General features: G+C 34.1%; 2 protein-coding genes across 2 annotated transcripts; both read right to left on the bottom strand.

Moving 5' to 3' along the window:
* Window positions 1-1485: 1485 nt before the first annotated feature.
* Window positions 1486-7330, bottom strand: LOC100981375 (olfactory receptor 4K1). Its single transcript, XM_003811710.4, has 2 exons — window positions 7110-7330; window positions 1486-2595 (listed from the first exon to the last, which is right to left on the bottom strand). The coding sequence occupies exon 2, from the start codon at window positions 2574-2576 to the stop codon at window positions 1641-1643; it is 936 nt and encodes a 311-aa protein (XP_003811758.1). The 5' UTR covers window positions 2577-2595; window positions 7110-7330; the 3' UTR covers window positions 1486-1640.
* A 9326-nt stretch (window positions 7331-16656) lies between these two features.
* On the bottom strand, window positions 16657-17629 carry LOC100981039 (olfactory receptor 4K5). The gene is given in 2 exon segments (XM_003811709.4): window positions 16657-17547; window positions 17549-17629. Coding segments are annotated over 2 exon segments (972 nt in total).
* Between the last annotated feature and the right edge of the window lie 709 nt (window positions 17630-18338).

Genomic DNA, 18338 nt, shown 5'->3' with positions numbered 1-18338 from the left:
AAAGTGCCTTTATTACCATTATATCCTCTTGTGTCACATAGTTCCTGCAAAATAGCTATTGTTAACAACTTTATTTTACATATGAGAATTACAGCAGTGAAATGACCTCACTGGTGAAGTATACAGTCAACAGCTTTTCACTTCCACTGTAGTGAGGAGAAAATAATACTACCAAAAACATCATCAATGCTTTCATGTTTATTGTGTGTCCAAAATGTTTTGGCACCATATTAAAAATATAACAGGTAGTCAAGTTTGACAGGTCATTATGTTTGACAGTGTACAAATGAAGTTAACCAAAAATAATCTGAAGCTCAAAAAAATAAAACACCAGCTAAACAATATGATGATTTAACAGGACTGTGTGCCTATATCTAAAATTTTACTTCCAGTAGGATTTAGCATGCAGAGTTAATATCTGTACACATAGCCACTAACATAACTCTTATAATTAAAATAGGAATCTAGAGTGATTACAATCACAGGCTTTATATTTTCCATTAAGTAGTTCTTTATCTCATTGTTATTATAGAATACAATTAGTCTTCCTATTACAAGGACTTTTCATAATGCAAATCTCAGGGAGAAGTACATAAGAAAACTTTTAGCTGGGAAACGAAACAATACTTAACAGATGCTTTTAATCACTAGTATTAGAGGTACATAAATTTTACTTTTCTCTCTTCTGTTTTCAAACAAATATGAAAGAACAAATTTCACTTTGGGTTTTCAGTAGCAAATGATTTGTGTCATTCTGTACATTTGTATGTGTTAGATACTTTACTTTTTCTTTGAACTTAAATATTCAACATCTGCCATATTTGCAAACAGTTTCAAAGATATTTGAAATTTTCTGTGAATAATGTGGAATTTATTATAGCCAATTTATTCTACTTTAAAAATAAGTAGGCTTCTGACAAATGTATATATATATATATATTATATATATATATATATACACACACATATATATATGTTGTTGATGGCACCCAATACCTAGAAAATTTTGTAGAAAGCAAAAATTTATGTCAAATAATCTAAAGGAAAACAGAAAAAAATAGGAATAAAATAGTAAATAGGGAAAACTATAAATACACAAATATATAATAACCAAATTATAAATTACTAAAATACTTAATACATAAGATAAAGAAAAGCTAAAAATGTATAACAATAAGGTGAAATCCATGTTGTAAAATGTAATACTTTTTCTACTATGTCAATGTATGTTGTAATGTTATGAATAAATTGGGTAAAGATATCAGAAATTCAGTATGACTGTACATTTTGATTGTCAGGTCTAAATTATGATGTATTCAATTGAAGAGAATCAGAAGCTTAGTAACATGAATAACATTTTATGCACATTGGAATCTCTAAATCTTTATAAAATATTTTAAAATACTACTAAATATTTTCAAGACAATTTGTACTTTTGAATTATAAACGATGAAAAAATAGTTAACATTATATTTAAATAGAACCAGAGACTGACTTGATGCAATTCCCTTGCACTTAAAACAAAAAGCCAATTCTGTAACTCAGTAACCCATATCTCTGGCAAAGATGGTTGGCATGACACTGTGATACACTGGAGGGTCTTCATTCTAATTCAGGATTATGCTCCTTCATAACGATCCCTAGTTTTTCCAGGAGTTCACATGACGGTTTCTCAGCTTCCACATGGCTGCTTTAACATCTTCATTCCTCAGAGAGTAGATGATGGGGTTCAACAAGGGAGTACAAACAGTGTAGAACACAGAAAGAAATTTGTCCACAGAAAGTCTGCTAAAAGGCCATATATAGAAATAAACGCAAGGCCCGAAGAAAAGAATGACCACTGTGATGTGGGCAGTTAATGTAGAAAGAGCCTTAGATGACCCACTGGAGGACCTGCGTCGGACACTGATCAAAATGATGGTGTAGGAAATAATTAAAGCCAGGAAACAGCTCAATGATATCAGGCCACTGTTCGTTAGGGTCATAATTTCCATTTCATAGGTATCCATGCAAGCCAGCTCTATCACCAAGGGAAGGTCACAGAAGAAGCTATCCACCTCATTGGGACCACAGAATGGCAGGTCCACTGTAAAAGCCAAGTGGCTCACAGAATGAAGAATGCCCACCGCCCAGGAAATAGACACAAAGATTATACAGAGCCTCCGGTTCATAATTGTACTGTAGTGCAGAGGCTTACATATGGCTATAAATCTGTCATATGCCATAGCTACAAGCAACATCATCTCACTCCCAACAAAACTGTGAAGGACGAATATCTGGGCCATGCAACCCTCAAAGGAGATAGTCTTGCGCTCAACAAAAAAGTCTACAAGCATCTTGGGGGTGGCAAAGTTAGACTGACAGATGTCAATGAAAGAAAGATTACTGAGCAAGAAGTACATAGGAGAGTTCAAATGGGAGTCAAAAGAAATAATAACAATAATTAAGACATTGCCTAGCACTGATGTCACATAGACTATAGAGAAGATGGCAAAAAAGAAAAGTTGAAGTTCCCAGGAATTAGAGAGTCCCAAAAGTACAAACTCAGACACCATCGATTCATTTGTGTGAGCCATGTATCCAATATTCAGTTACCTAAAACAAAGAAATCAGAAAAATGTCACAATGATTGGCATTACAATACCTCTAGTTTATAAACAAAAGAAATATAGTCAATTCTAAACAAAACAAATAGTCAATTTAATGAGGTTACATATATTTACGTATGTAAATACTCAGTTGACTAATATTTAACACCCATGACTGCTATGAAAGTTGAAAGAGTGTGAAAAAGAGGATTAGATATGAATCCCTGTCATAATTAGAAAAAACTACACATACTAAAGAAATGAAAATATAAAATCAGAAACAGGAAAGTATAAGTGAAATACATGAATAGTATAAATGTTAATAAGATTAAAGAGATTATGCCAAAGTGGTAAGATAAGTTTTAGCTCGAATAATTTCTATTTGTGCTAAAACTTCTCTAAAGTTTGAAATTTGCTAGCCAAAAGTGAAGGAAAACTCTTTTATTTCAAGTGAAATGAATAACATGAATAAAGAATCAAAGGTAAAAATATAAAGATGTACTTCATTCAGGAAACTGTTAGTTGAGTGGCCTGGCTGGAGAAGAGGGCGTGCTAAGAAACAATAAAAATTAAATTAACGAAAGGTAGATCAGGAACAAATCGTGAATGCAATTAGCCTTAAACACAAGACTAAATGGAACTGAGAGTCATAATGTTCTTGGAAGTATTTTAAGAAACAAAAGAAGCGGCCAGGCACGGTGGGTCACGCCTGTAATCCCAGCACTTTGAGAGGCCAAGGCAGGTGGATCACCTGAGGTCAGGAGTTCAAGATCAGCCTGGCCAACATGGTGAAACCCCGTCTCTACTAAAAATACAAAAAAATTAGCCTGGTGTGGTGGTGGGCACCTCTATTCCCCCCTACTTGGGAGGCTGAGGCAGGAGAATCGCTTGAACCTGGGAGGCGGAGGTTGCAGTGAGCCGAGATCACACCACTGCACTCCTGCCTGGGCAACAAGAGTGAAACTCTGTCTCAAAAAAAAAAAAAATGTTAAAAGAAGAAAAAAGAAAAGAAAATGATAGAAGCAATTTGCTATAATAGAGAAGGAAGAGCCAATGGTTACACTCTGAAAATTTCTCTGAAGGTCAAAAACACTTCCTTTCAACCTTTTAACAAATAGTTAATCAAAGTTCACCTTCTGTCACATAAAAAGCAATTAACTATAAATGAAACAATAACCAACAACGTGTTTTCAGTCTCTTTCTTCTGACTGTGTTTTATCTTTCTATACACACCTGACAAACTTGAATTTGTCAAAATCTCTAACACCTTTCAGGAATGGCCCTTTAAGAAATATCTCATATAGTTCATTTCAAAGGCATAAGAAATTCTCAGAAAAGTTAACTAGTAAGTAAATTTGCTCTTAAATGTTTTTTGACATTTTTCTTAACACATGTGGCCACTTGGTCACAGAGAAAACCCTACACACCCTTCCTGAAGTGGTTCAGGAAACATTTTTGACCTTAGCTCTGTGTATCCAACAGTACACAACAGATATTTATTTGTCCTTATACTAACTGAAGCTCTGCACCCCTCCATATTCTTCAGTGGTTTGTTAGAACCAGGTTATTTAGACATGACCAAAATAATAAATATTTTATATTTTAAAAGTTAAAATTGTATAGGTAATCGTAAACCAAATTAAAAAGTGTTTAAACTGTTTTCAAGCTTTCATTATGTAGTTTTAACCTGGATGTTGAAGCACTATAACCTACACTTTCAGGGCCTTCCGTGTTTGCATTGGTTATGAAGAATTGAATTGGTTTTAAGAAGAATGCAGGCCTGGCATGGTGGCTCATGCCTGTAATCCCAGCACTTTGGGAGGCCGAGGCGGGCAGATCACGAGGTCAGGAGTTCCAGACCTGCCTGGCAATCATGGTGAAACCCCGTCTCTACTAAAAATACAAAATTAGCTGGGTGTGGTGGCACACACTTGTAGTCCCAGCTACTCGGGAGGCTGAGGCAGGAGAATCGCTTAAACCTGAGGGGTCGAGGTTGCAGTGAGCCAAGATCATTCCACTGCACTCCAGCCTGGGTGATGGAGTGAGACTCCATCTCAAAAAAAAAGAATGCAGAAACCTAAGTTACTCAAGAATGTAAACAGATCAACGAGGCATGAACTGACCTAACTACAAGTTTCCATGATGGGATTTCATTTCCATGTGGAAGATTTGGGGCAATGCTGGCATCTCTAATCATGTGTATACATGAGCAGGGGAAACGAGGAAGCAAAGAAACATTGAAAAAGAAAGATATTCCCATTCCTAAGAGTAAAAAAATTCCTAAAGAGCTATAGTTATGAATTTAAAAAGATAAAATTTGACACCATGAGGAACTGCTTATAGCATTCGATTCATTGTGGAAAGCCTATTAAATACAGTTATTTAATGGAATAAAAAATTATTTATTTTCATAGGTTATTAAGCAAAAAAATATCCTTTACACAGAGCATGCAACTAAATTTAGATTATACTTCTATTGGTATAGAATATATACCAGTTCATTATACTGTAATAATAATGAACCATTATAATTACAGTAAAAAAACTCCATAATTGAAATGTCATTTGTGATAAGATTTGCCACTTAAATGAATCACACAGTATTTTGTACATACATCTATTATAGCAAATATTAGAATATGTGCTTTATATAAAATAATAATATTTATAAGTGCTATAAATAATATATATTTATAAGTGCTATAAATATTATTATTTTTATATAAAGCACATTTTCTAATATTTGCTATAATAGATGTATGTACAAAATACTGTGTGATTCATTTAAGTGGCAAATCTTATCACAAATGACATTTCTCTATGTTCTAAGCAGTCCCCTAAGCATATGGCATGCATTTGTACTCATTTAATGCTCAAAATAACCTTACAAAGTAGCTACAATTCAAATATGCATTTTATAATTGAGGGAACTCAGGCACAGAGAAGCTTAGGCTAAGTAAATTGCCCAAGTTTATACTACTAGTAAGTTGTATACTTGTAGTAATGACTCCTACAGTAAACTAGGAGATGCTTTTGGACAAACAAAGCTAAATCTTATGAGTGATAGAACAGTGGTGGGGCTCTAAAGTGGGACAGTCTTGGATTTAGTCTCAGCTCCTAAAATTTCTAATGGAATGAACAGTTCCTTGACTTTTCTCAACTCCTTTTCTAACATGTGAAATGGCGATGTCACTTGTTACATTTCAGAGTGGAACGTAATAGGCATTTTCACAGGAGTGGAGATTGAAAGAGATGGAAAAGGGTGCTCAAGAAGACAAAGGGGTAGAAAGAGGGAGAAGAGAAGGAGCAAGAGGAGGAAGAGGATGAAGAGGAAGAAAAAAAGAAGGAAAAGGAGAAGGAGAAGGAAGAAGAAAGAATAAAACATGATTAACAAAAAATTGTTAAATAATGTTAGTGGAATTATTCCTTTTTCAAAAATCATCTTATCTTTGAAAAATATATTTTTGAAAATATCCAAATTTCCCACAAATTATATCTTTTCAATATCTAATAAATGATAAGGTTTTTAGTCTTAATTTTTCAAAATATAGGAAACAACTAGAAATTCCTCTCCAAACTAACTTCCTATGATTTTTTTAATGCAAGTAGAACAGATCAGGTTCAACATTATATCTCATTTTCTTCTTAATAATTAAGGTAGTTACCCAATAGTATAGACAAATAACATTTGCTACTTTCTAGCTCTGTGACTGAACTTAAAAGATAGAACTGGATTATCTCTAAAGCTAATTTCATCTCTAAAATTCTAAGTGCAGAGGCAGTTATGGAAACACATGGAGTTTATATAAGTCAGCATTCCTTGGACAGTCCACAGAGCACCTAGAATCTTCCTCATTATTGAATCATTCATTCTGTCATTGCCACTATACCTCAGAGACAGGAGTGTTTTCAGATCCCAAAATACACCATAAGAAAATTTCCCTATTCTTGGTGTAAAACCAAGTCGGATATGAAAGGGTTGCTGTTACATTAATATCTACTATACAATGTGTCAATGGAACTCTGAAATCATAAGCATGAATAATTTTTCTTGTTTTTATTTTAATGTATAATACTTGATTACCTATAAGCCTAGAAGCAAACAATAAAGGATATACTACTGACCATTACTCTACTGTGTATAGCTACACCTTTCTTCATTTGAGGCAGATTTTGGTAGTCAATAAATATTTGTTAAACTAATGGCTACAGAGTCACTAAACAGAAAGCATAAATGGGTCAGAGAAGGGACAGATAATGGTTGTAACATATGTTCTTCTGTTTATCAGATTCTGGTCCTCTTCTTACCAGGGTTGCCCAAAAGCAGTGCAGTGGAAGAATGATATAGACAGAGAAGTGGAGAACAGGAATGTTCTTCTTCCAGAGGGAGTTTTCAATTTGTCTGAGACGCAATAACTTCCACTTTGCTATCTTCTAGTTGCTGTTTTTGCATCTATAAGAGATGTCATCAATTATTTCTCCAGTGCAACAATATGTTCACAATGAATGTGTAATACTTACACTTTGAAAAAGTTGTCCAAATCTTTCACTTCTTTCTTATTTTCCCAGTTTGGTGTCCTCTAGTTTGTTTCCATTTCCCACTTTCTGCTATGAGTCTTCATACTGAAAATATTTGTAATATAATCTTAACTTGATGCATTTTAACTTGGTTCCCTACACTATGCCGTATGGAAGGAAGCCTCTCAGGTCCTGTCCTGATGTAGTGAGGGCTCTGATCGCCTTGCACTCAACCGAGCAATTACGATATCTTAAGGCAATACAATATAAAGCCGTTCAACTTCATTCTAGAAAACTGATTTCATTGGTGAAGCAAGAAATCGCCCTTTAGAGATCTGAGGTCACTTTCCAGTGGGAGTAATTATGTTTTACAAAATAATTTTCCAGAAATGGAAAAGAAAAAAAGGTTTGTTTGTTTGTTTGCCAACTAGTGTATACATATGAAAGCAAAAGATTACTTGATTTTAACTGAGTATCAGTCAGCAAAGGAAGTATTCAAGTATTCAACTCCTAACTCTGTTAATAAAACAATCACACAATCTTAAAAATGATCACCTCGCCTCACGGTGTTTCCTCCAATCACAAGGAGCCCACTGCTTCATAAGACAGTTCAATCTGTGCTCCACTGTTTCTACCATTTGTAATTTAAAGAGTAAATCTATTAGCACTTCAATATTATGTTTCTTCAAATATTTAAAGAGGCTCTCATTTATTCCCTATATAAATTTATTTCTTTCCCAAAATACATCATCAGTCTTTTTCAGCTATATTTTATATAAGTTTTCTAGATCTCCACAGGTTCTGATGTAAGTTTCAAGTGGTCATCTTTAAGTAAAGAAATTGAAGGTAAGATTCCCTATTACTTAGTGTTTCTCTCTATCTTCCTATCTATCCTGTGTGTATGTGTACATGTTAGTAAAACATTCACATATATAAGCATTTGAGCACAATGACACATATTGCAGCACTGACTGAAGGAGAGAGATACTGGAAAAAACCTAAGTACATATATATATAAATTTGAGAGTGGGGAAATATAATATTTTAATGTGACAAAATACATTCAATAATTAAAATTGTTAAATAATATTTTGTACATGAATATGTATGGTTAAAAACATAATGTTGAGGGAAAAAAGTTAAAGATTGTAAAACTATGTTCGAACTTTTATAAACCAAATCAATGGACACACTTATGAATTAAAGTTTTAAAATATCCAGACTACAAAGAAAAATTCAAAAGCATAAAGCCTAATTTAGCTTTGTATGATAAAAAGCCTAATTTTATCTTAAGGGAGATATACAATGACAAACAGACAGTTAAGGGACTACCACAATAGTAAAATAATGTTAGATTTCAGCAGCAATGATTCAGGGAAGACCCAGTGTCAACAAGCATTTGTTTTTACCAGACAAGCATAATCTTGACTGTTTTTCATGCTGTCTGGCTTCTAATGGTTCTGCTCATTTTATGAGGAACTATCAAACATGCAGATAAATGTACTATCAAACATGCAGATAATGCCAAATCCTCCTAATAATTCCATTTTGCTCAGGATGATTAGAAATCGTTTCTTTTGATTGCATAAAATAACCATTATTAAAATAGCCTACAAAGATTACTAGGAGATAAATTGTGTGACAGTAGACAAGAAATATTTGCAAGAAAAAAATAACCAGAAGTAACTTTACCAAAAAAAATAAGAAAAGCTCCAAGGTGAAATATTTTGGTCCATGCTCTCTGTCTCTCTCACTCTCTCTCTCCCCCCATACACACACACACACACACAGTGTGATATGTATAAAATGCACATATTATATTATTTTAATTATATATCTATATATAAACAATAAATGAAACAGAATAGTATCCAGAAATATAACCAAATATATATATAAACTATAGTTTATAATAATATTTATAATAATTTAAAGAAATGTAGATTACTATATAAATGAAATTCATGGGAAAAAGTAAATTTCTATCTGCATACAGTTATAAAAGCAAAATAAATTTTAATTGGATCAAAGATTAAGTTTTAAAAATTAGAAAAAAGCACGTGAAGTTTTTTTATAATCTTGGAGTTGGTAAGGCCTCTAAAGCATGATGTTAAAGAAGCCATAAATATATGGCTATGTAATGGATAGAATCGATTGACTTAATCATTTTTAGATTTGATATATCAAAAAAACCCACAATCAACATTAAATAAAAAAGCAAACTATAAAATATGTGCAACACATATGACCAATGAGACTAATTCCTTGTAAATCAAAATATTATTAGTAATTAAAATAAAGAAATATCAATAAGTAGAAAAATGAGCAGATGCACAAGGAGTGCAAAAGAACAGAAATACTCTGCAACTCTATGACAATAATAAGACCTCTTTACCTTACAGATTGAAAAAATGTCAACATAATTTGGAGCAATTTGGGGAGGAAATATGTTAATTATTTGTCAATGAAAATCTAAATAGAAACATACATTTTATACTTAGTGAACATACTTAAAGTAGAAAACAGGTAACATTTTAATTTAAGAGACAAAAAATATGCCCAATTGAAAATAAAAACCCTATTTCTTATTTAGAAAAATGTAAAATAAACAAATAGGAATTTAAAAAAAAGCTTTCTGTTGTCAGTTAAATTGGCAAAGGTGGCAAAGAAAAGACATGAATTAGAGACACATTGGAGAAAGATAAACATAATTGAAGTCACAGAAGAAGGGAGCACAAGACTAAAACAATAGCTGAAGAGATCCTGGCTAAAAGCTTTCCATAACTGAAGTATAGTTCTAGCCATAGAAGCAAGATAGTCAATAAACCACTAGCAATAAATAAATAAACAAAATAAATAAATAAGCAAGATCATAGTAAATCCTAGAATTGTTGGGACAGGAACCACAAAATCCATAAGTGGATCAATGGGAATGATGGAGAGAGAGTCCAATCTATGCCTTGTCTATTCCTTGTTATCTGATTGTGAGTATTTTAGCTACTGGTGACATAAAATTGCAAATTAACTGTCATTTCAACAAATATATTACATTTTGGAGTTCACCATCTCAAAAAATGTGAGTATAATCTCAACAACAGCCTTTTATCTGAGGCTTTTAAAGGCCATTCCAATCTTGTTTGTGGCTGGAAGCTTCCCAGAAAAATGGATCCATGATATGTCTCTATTATCACACCTCTTCACTGTAAATTCAATAAATTCCAGTTTCTTCACTGTAAATACTTTTGTCTATAATTCCAGAGACAATCTTTGTGGAATCCTATATCCATACGTCAAACACTCTGTGTGCCCTGGGATTGTGTCTGGGGAGAAGGACTACAGGTAGAGAGGGAAAACTCACATCAGGAGTAGGAATGAATTCCAATAAAGACAAATCACTACCTCCGCTTCAGAGGAAGAGGTGTGTGATACAGTTGATTTGCCACCAAATGGATGTGGTCTTTCTGCGGAATGGCACCATAACAAGGTTGCAGCATGACTCCCTTCTGCCAACAGACCAAGCATTCAGGAGCCGTAGCAGTGGTATGAGACTAACCTTGATAAAAGAGAGTCCATGTTTTTGGTCCCTGATAGGCATTGCTGTAAAGTACAAAAATCTACACACTTAGAGCCCACTCACATAGGTTCATCCTCATTCTTCCCTCCCAGACTACTTTCCTCAATTTTCAATTTTGATCTTCAAGACCCCTAACAAGCTAACAAAGCCATTTTTCAAAGCCCACAAATTCATGTTTATTTTTACTTATGACCAATTCTCCATCTAAATCTGGTAAATAAGTGCAATGTTTATGGCTCTGGCCAATGAGAGAATTCTTCCTCCTTAGCGTCCGTGAAGGTCATCTGAGTGAGTTGTAATGCAGCAGCAGTCCCATTTTTTGGCTTGCACCAAGGCATAGAATGAAGTCATCCGTAGAAACTCTCTCATGAAGCCATACTATTGAGCTTAAGAAAATATATTAATGCCACAGAAATACTTGATAAGGGATTTAGACTACCTGTTCATACCAATTCCTAGTGCCTTTATACCTGCTTCATCGTGGTCCTACACATGCCATTTCCAATGTGTGATGGCTTGCTGCTGTGGCAGCTAGAAATTATGATTTAATAAATCTGATAACAGTTCATAATGAGCAGTGCTTGTCACGTAAGCAGTCACTTGGAAATCAACGTTCAGGTACTTAGTCCCTGATAAGACCCAACAGCATACTAAGATCTATTTTTTAAACAATAAGCAGTTGTCTTCTAAACAGATTTTTTTTTCTGGAACCCTAAAAGTTAGTATTGTTATTTATCTAATTGACTTCTGTAAATAATCTATACAATGTCCTTATTTATCATGGTTATCTCCATTTCATTGGATTTCTGGTTGACATAGCCTGAATGGCTGGGCAGTTTGCACTGAAGACCAGAATTAGTACAGGGACCCACTGAAAACTGGAAATCCTATGAATCAACCTAAAATTGATCTAAAGTAATATTTACAAAGCAGTTTTTATGCTGCCTATAACATTCAATGATCTTGCAAGAACTGTGCCTCTTTCTCAGTGGTAAAGAATATAATACAAAATAATGTGTATTTTATGTAACGGGAGGATACTCTAGCCTGCCCTGGTGTATTGGACTCAACACCTAAATGATTTAGCAGAATTCTGAAAATATCTAAGGGTTATTGCTAACCTTCTTGTATGTCACTTCCTACTCACAGATCTAATCAGTGCATGCCTTCAATGTGTGACTAAAATGATGTTCTATAGATTATCGTGACCATTAATTTCCCTCAGGACAATATTATGACAGAGAGTAAAAGAGTTTGAAAAAGCTGAACAAACTATAAATGTTCAGAAAGTTATGGAGTAAGAAATATGACTTTTTAAGGGTGAGAACTCCATCACAAGACAAAGATGAGAGGTTTTCTACAACTTTTTGTTGACATGTTAGTAGTTTTATGATATCCTTCATGTACTCGATATGAGGTTAAATCTATTTGAATTTCAAGATATTGCAAATACAACATACAATATGGCAAGGATCTTCTCCATGGAAAAGTATTTATGATGAAATGTAGATTGGTTTAAAAAGTAAAACACCTATGGTGAAATACTGGATCTTGGCTCTGCTGACAGACCCATTCCACCCACACCCCACCTTTATGTTCCTCTAAAGACCACCCTGAAGTGCCTTTGCAATCACCTACTCTGTTTTTTCCTGGAGGACTCTGTTACTCTGCATTCCTGGAAAGTGTACCTCTGATACTTTCCTCCTTGTCCTGTGACTAACTTGACTCATACTATTGCCAGTTGTCTATACTTAGTCAATGGAACTAAAGCTTCTTCATCTTTTATCCCGTTGGCCTTTTGGGGTACTCTCCCCACTAGCCATGACACCGTCTCTCTGTAAAGTCTGAGGCATCACATCAGCTCCTTTGAACAGCTTCTGAGCTAGGCATTGTCTGAAGGACTGTTCCTTGTCAGAAGGACTGCTCATCAACTTAGTTCATAAGCATAGCAGAAGGAGCTTAAATTGTGAGATCTCAGGAAACAAATAAAAGTCTGCCCTGGGTTTGGTAGCATCCCTTCTTACTTTTTAAAATATTCAGATTATCAAAAGCAATTTAGGAATATATTCATCTACCATAAACAAATCCCCTAATAAGGTAGAGTTTGGCTTAGCCAGGGAGAAATATGTTAATTAACTCATTGTATGGGTTATCATGAAGAAGAAGCCATATAATACAGAGCCTGTGTGAACCAAAAAGGTTGTTTTTTTTTTCTTTTCTTTATTCTGAGAGAAATAGCTGAAAATTAAAAGACTGAAGAGATTGGTGACTTGATCAAAAGCTAAGTAATCTGTTCAATGTCAAAAATAGTAATATAATTAATTTTCAAATCCCAGTTTTTGACAGCCAACTCAAGACACTTTCCTTTACACTTTTTTCAATTGACTAGAGTTATTTCCACATTTACTAAAATGTTCACTTCTTCTGCCATTTTATTCAGTTAATGATATTTCTCTGTCAATTTGTCAGCAGTGCAGGGAAAGTCTATAGGATCTGTAAACCAGAGAGGAAAAAAAGAATTTTTAATACTATCCTATTACTTTGAAATGTGTGTATTCAAAAGTTGATTACCAAGTTATATTAATAGTTGCTTTATTTATTTATTTATTTTTTATATTTTAAACAAAATTTAAGGTGGGATTCTACAGTACATAATATCACAATCCTAACCGAAATACAATGCTATGTGCCTTTAATAGTTTCCCTTAAATAAGAATTAATCAAATTAGAAATTCATTGCTCTTAGCATTAGGAATGTCCCTTGTTTTTATTGGAACTAGAGTAATTTGAAAAATTTGTGGAAATAGTGCTGCAATAAACATACATGTGCATGTGTCTTTAGAATAGAATGATTTATATTCCTTTGGGTATATAACCAGTAATGGGTTTGCTGGGTCAAATGGTATTTCTGGCTCTAGATCTTTGAGGAATAGCCACACCGTCTTCCACGATGATTGAACTAATTTACACTCTCACCAACAGTGTAAAAGCATTCCTATTTCTCCACAGTTTCACCAGCATCTAATGCAAATCAAAACCACGATGAAATACCATCTCACACCAGTCAGGATGGCGATTATTAAAAAGTCGAGAAACAAATTTGAGTTTACCAAATGATAGTATTCACTTTATAAATGCTATCTTTTTTTTTTTTTTTTTTTTGATACGGAGTTTTGCTCTTGTTGCCCAGGCTGGAGTGCAATGGCACGATCTCGGCTCACCACAACCTCCATCTCCCAGGTTCAAGCGATTCTCCTGCCTCAGCCTCCCGTGTAGTTGGGACTATAGGCATGCGCCACCATGCCCGGCTAATTTTGTATTTTTAGTAGAGAGGGGTTTTCTCTATGTTGGTCAGGCTGGTCTTGAATTCCCGACCTCAGGTTATCCGCCCACTTCGGCCTCCCAAAGTGGTAGGATTACAGGCGTGAGCCACCACACCCAGCCCTATCATTTTTTGTATTTTCAAGCATGTCATAGATGAATTTCACTTTAGTGCATAAATAGATGAAGCTACTGACTTTTTTTTATTCAACTGGCTCCTGATTTCTCTCATTAACATATTTGATGAGATGCTTCTGATTTTTCAATACCTTCGAAATACTTAAAAGTATCTGTATCTGTCAGAGTCTAGTCAGGAGACAGAACTCACATGAGTAATTTGAACAGAGAATACTTAATATAAAGAATTAGCAACTGGTAATAGGAATTAGCTACTACAAGGAGAATAAAAAGTAACTCTAAAAAAATACCTTAAGAGAGAACTGACATCTTTTACAATACTGTTTTTCTATTTATTAATATAGTGTCTATCTTCACTTATTTAAGTTTGATTTACTAATACACTCTTCATTACTACCTTTTGCTAAGTTTTATAATTTTCTCTAAATGCACATCTTTAAATTTGTACATAAGCTTAGAGTATTTGTTGTTTTGCAAGTTACATTTTTTACATAAATAATTGTAATTTTTTGTTGACGTATTTTTTCTTTTTCAACATTTATTTGTAAAAGATGTCATTCTCTATAAGTTAATAAATATGTTGATATACAATGAATATAATAAATATCTTTGTATGTCAATTAACACATGAATCCAATGCAATTACAACAAAATCCTGAAATAATATTTTAAGAAATCTGACGAGCTGGTTGTAAAATGTTTATAGAACATAAAGGGGATAAACTAACAAAGACACTGAAAAATAAGAGATGAGAGAACTTAATCTATCAGACATCAAGATTTATTTTAAAACTGTAGTAAATTAAAACAGCGTAATATGGGTGCAGGGCTAAACATATACATTAATGAAACAGAATAGAGTCTAGTAACAAATCCATACATACACTGAAGCTGAAAATGTAAGAGAGGTAGTATTGCAAATTGAGGGAAATAATGAACTATTAAATAAATGACACCAAGTCTGATTTCTACATATTTACAAATATATAAAAATAGATGCCTAGCTCCCAAAATGTACAAAATGAGTTACAAAGTGATGAAATTCTTAAGTATAAAAAGCAATATATGTTTTAATTTACAGAAGAAAATCTAAATAATGTCTTTATGATCTTGACAGAAGGATTTCTTAAATCAGACACATACACACAAAAAAAGATACCAAAAATGATTCACAAATCCAACCACATTAAATTTTCTAAAAATTATTACAAAGGCCATTTGAACAGCTGATAAATTTTACAACACTCTTGAAATGAAAAAATAAAATAGAGTGATGGGGAACAGATCATTGGTTGCCAGGGTTAAGATCACAGGGGAGACAGCACAGGACAGTTTCTTTGAAGTGACGGAAGAGCTCTATGTCCTTATTGTGGTTGTCGTGGCTACATGAATCTATTTATGCAATGATATTTCATAATACTATACAGCAATACTAAAAAAAAGAGAGTACATGTAAAAACTGATTAAATCTGAATCTGAATCATCTTCAGTTTACTTTGGAAAAAAAAATACCATAGGCCTAAAGGAGAGAAACCAAGGAAGAAATAAATGTGGAAGGGTGATGCCCTGCCCAAGGTTGAGTTTCAGAACTCTTTGGAGAGAATATGAGTGAGGCCCCCTAGATGGAGAGAGGTTCTCTGGGTTGCACTGGACCAGATCTAGTCCACAGAAGGTGAAGTGAAAATGGGCATCAGAGAATTTAAGGCCAAGGCTGGCAATAAAACTTGCTGGAGGATGAGTACCACCAGGTGCCTGAACATAAGCCACTGGCAGCTGCACTGTAGGAACAAGAAGAGAAGTGGCACAAACGAAAATCTTGGTGTTGAAATAGTTCAGCTTTCTAGATTCTCCTCTCTTTTCTGCAACTCATAATCTAAAAGGAAATTGGAATTATCTAGCCAATCAGAGACAGCCCTTTAAATGAAAGGTTTAAAATGGAAGCTTCTGAGTATGTATCATTCCATATTTTAAAGCATTGCTAGCTATTTGAAAACCGTATGGGATAGGCATAATTGATTTGTGGGGGGAGTCTCATAACCTAATAATCTCCACTTGAACTTAAGCAGTTATATTAAATTGTAGATTGGCTATTCCCTGAAGTTGGCAAAATTCAGTTTCAGATTCTTAAATACTATTCATCCATGTAGAAGTTTTAGGCATGTTGTTAAGAAAACTCATAAAACCTGACAAATGTTTGAATGTATGCCCACCAGAGAATTAGGTTCTCATTGATTTTTTTCTTGATATTTACATTTACCAGTAACAAAAGCAGTAAATGCATACATATTATCCATCTAGTGCCCATATTTTATTTCTAGAACCAGTAATCTAAACAGAGATTTTTCCGTGTTTTTATATTTAACTTTCACTTGATACCTAGAAAAAGACTTGTTAATATTCATTAAATGTTCTCTATATTATCTTCTTCACTACTTTCCCCACAATTGAGATACACCACAAAAATACATTAAAATATTAAACAGTGTATTGACCTGAGGAATTTGAAGGAGTTTTGTCTTAATGAAAGGAAGTTCTCACTACTAGTGACATTTCAGAAATTCTCCTTGGCCTCAGGTAATGGTTCACAATTTTCCTTATGGCAGCCTTCATATCCCTATTCCTTAGTGTATAAATAATGGGGTTTAGGATTGGGGTGAAAACAGTGTAAAATATGGCAAGAAATTTATCCAAAGGAGAGATGGTAAAGGGCCACACATAGATGAAGATGCAAGGTCCAAAGAATAATATTACTACTGCAATATGGGAAGCCAGCGTAGAAAATGCCTCTGCCATTGCAGCTGAAGACTTGAGCCAAACTGTAATAAGAATAATGATGTAGGAGCTGACCAAGAGAGAGAAAGTGCTTAGGGAAAGAATTCCACTATTGACCACAATTAGTATTTCAATGATGTAAGAGTCCAGGCAGGCAAGTTTGGTGACTCGAGGAAGATCACAAAAAAAGCTGTCTACTACATTAGGTCCACAAAAAGGCAGGTTCACAGTAAATGATAACTGGCTTAATGTGTGCACCAAGCCCACAGCCCAGGAGATCATTACCAAGACAGTGCATGTCCTTCAGCTCATGATGACCACATAGTATAAGGGTTTGCATATGGCTACGTACCTGTCATAGGCCATCGAAACAAGTAGCACCATCTCCCCTCCAGTAAAAAGGTGAATAAAGAAAATTTGGGCTATGCAGCCACTGAAAGATATGGTCTTGTGTTCACTCAGAAAATCTGCAATCATTTTAGGGGTAGCAAAAGAAGCCTGACAAATGTCAACAAAGGAAAGGTTTCCCAAGAGAAAGTACATAGGGGAGTGAAGGCTGGTATCAGAAGTCACTGTGAGGATAATGAGAAAATTTCCCAGCACAATGACCATATACAACACAGAGAAGAAAAAAAAAATAGAAAAGCTGGAGTTTTTGAGAACTACAGAGTCCCAACAGTACAAATTCAGACACCACTGAAGAATTGGCCTTATCCATGGTTCCAAGCTGCAGGCTTGTTCTGAAACAACTCTAAAGGAGGATAAATAGAAAGGAATCAGAATTTGAATTAAGAATACTTTTAAGGTGAGGGATTCTGAGATCTCAGATATAATGTGCATTTGCTGAATGCAAAAATTTTGAAGAGGCCATAATAGTATGTCTGGATAGGTGGATAATAGGAAAGAACTTATGTAAATGTCTAAATAATGCTTAATAATTTAATCAGTATAATTAGAACCCCTTGAGTTTTTGGATAGTCCTTGTCTTTTATACAGTAGGAAATGAGCTTACCCAGGAGCTGACTCATGACAACAAGACTAGAGGAGTGACCTAGAGTCCAGCTCCACAAGCCTCATAGGTTGACAAAAAGTGTTTACATCTGCTTGTCTTGTGGTCATCTTACATCATCAATTATACAACATTCTTCTTAACTTTTAAAGAGATATTCATGGCTTGATTATTATTACATGATGTAAAGTCACACAGATTAACTTTTGGCTAATTATTTTATCTGAGCTTTAATTCCACACCTTAAAAAAGATGGGAGGTATAAAAATACCTACTTTACAGAAAACTTTAGAGTTTAAGCAGAATAACTCATGACATTCTACTATCAAAGTAATTGTATTGCAACATATGATCTTAATACATTAAACACCCTATATTAATAGAAATTTACCTTTGTGCTCCTGCAGGAGTCATTTAC

This window comes from Pan paniscus, chromosome 15, assembly GCF_029289425.2.
Source record: "Pan paniscus chromosome 15, NHGRI_mPanPan1-v2.0_pri, whole genome shotgun sequence".
Lineage (NCBI taxonomy): Eukaryota > Metazoa > Chordata > Mammalia > Primates > Hominidae > Pan > Pan paniscus.
Note: the sequence above shows the minus strand (reverse complement) of the source record. Positions and strands in the feature narration are given on the sequence as shown.

What these genes read in the sequence shown, in the direction of transcription:
- LOC100981375 (XM_003811710.4), bottom strand. Translation starts at nt 2,576, where the DNA reads ATGGCTCACACAAATGAATCGATGGTGTCTGAGTTTGTACTTTTGGGA.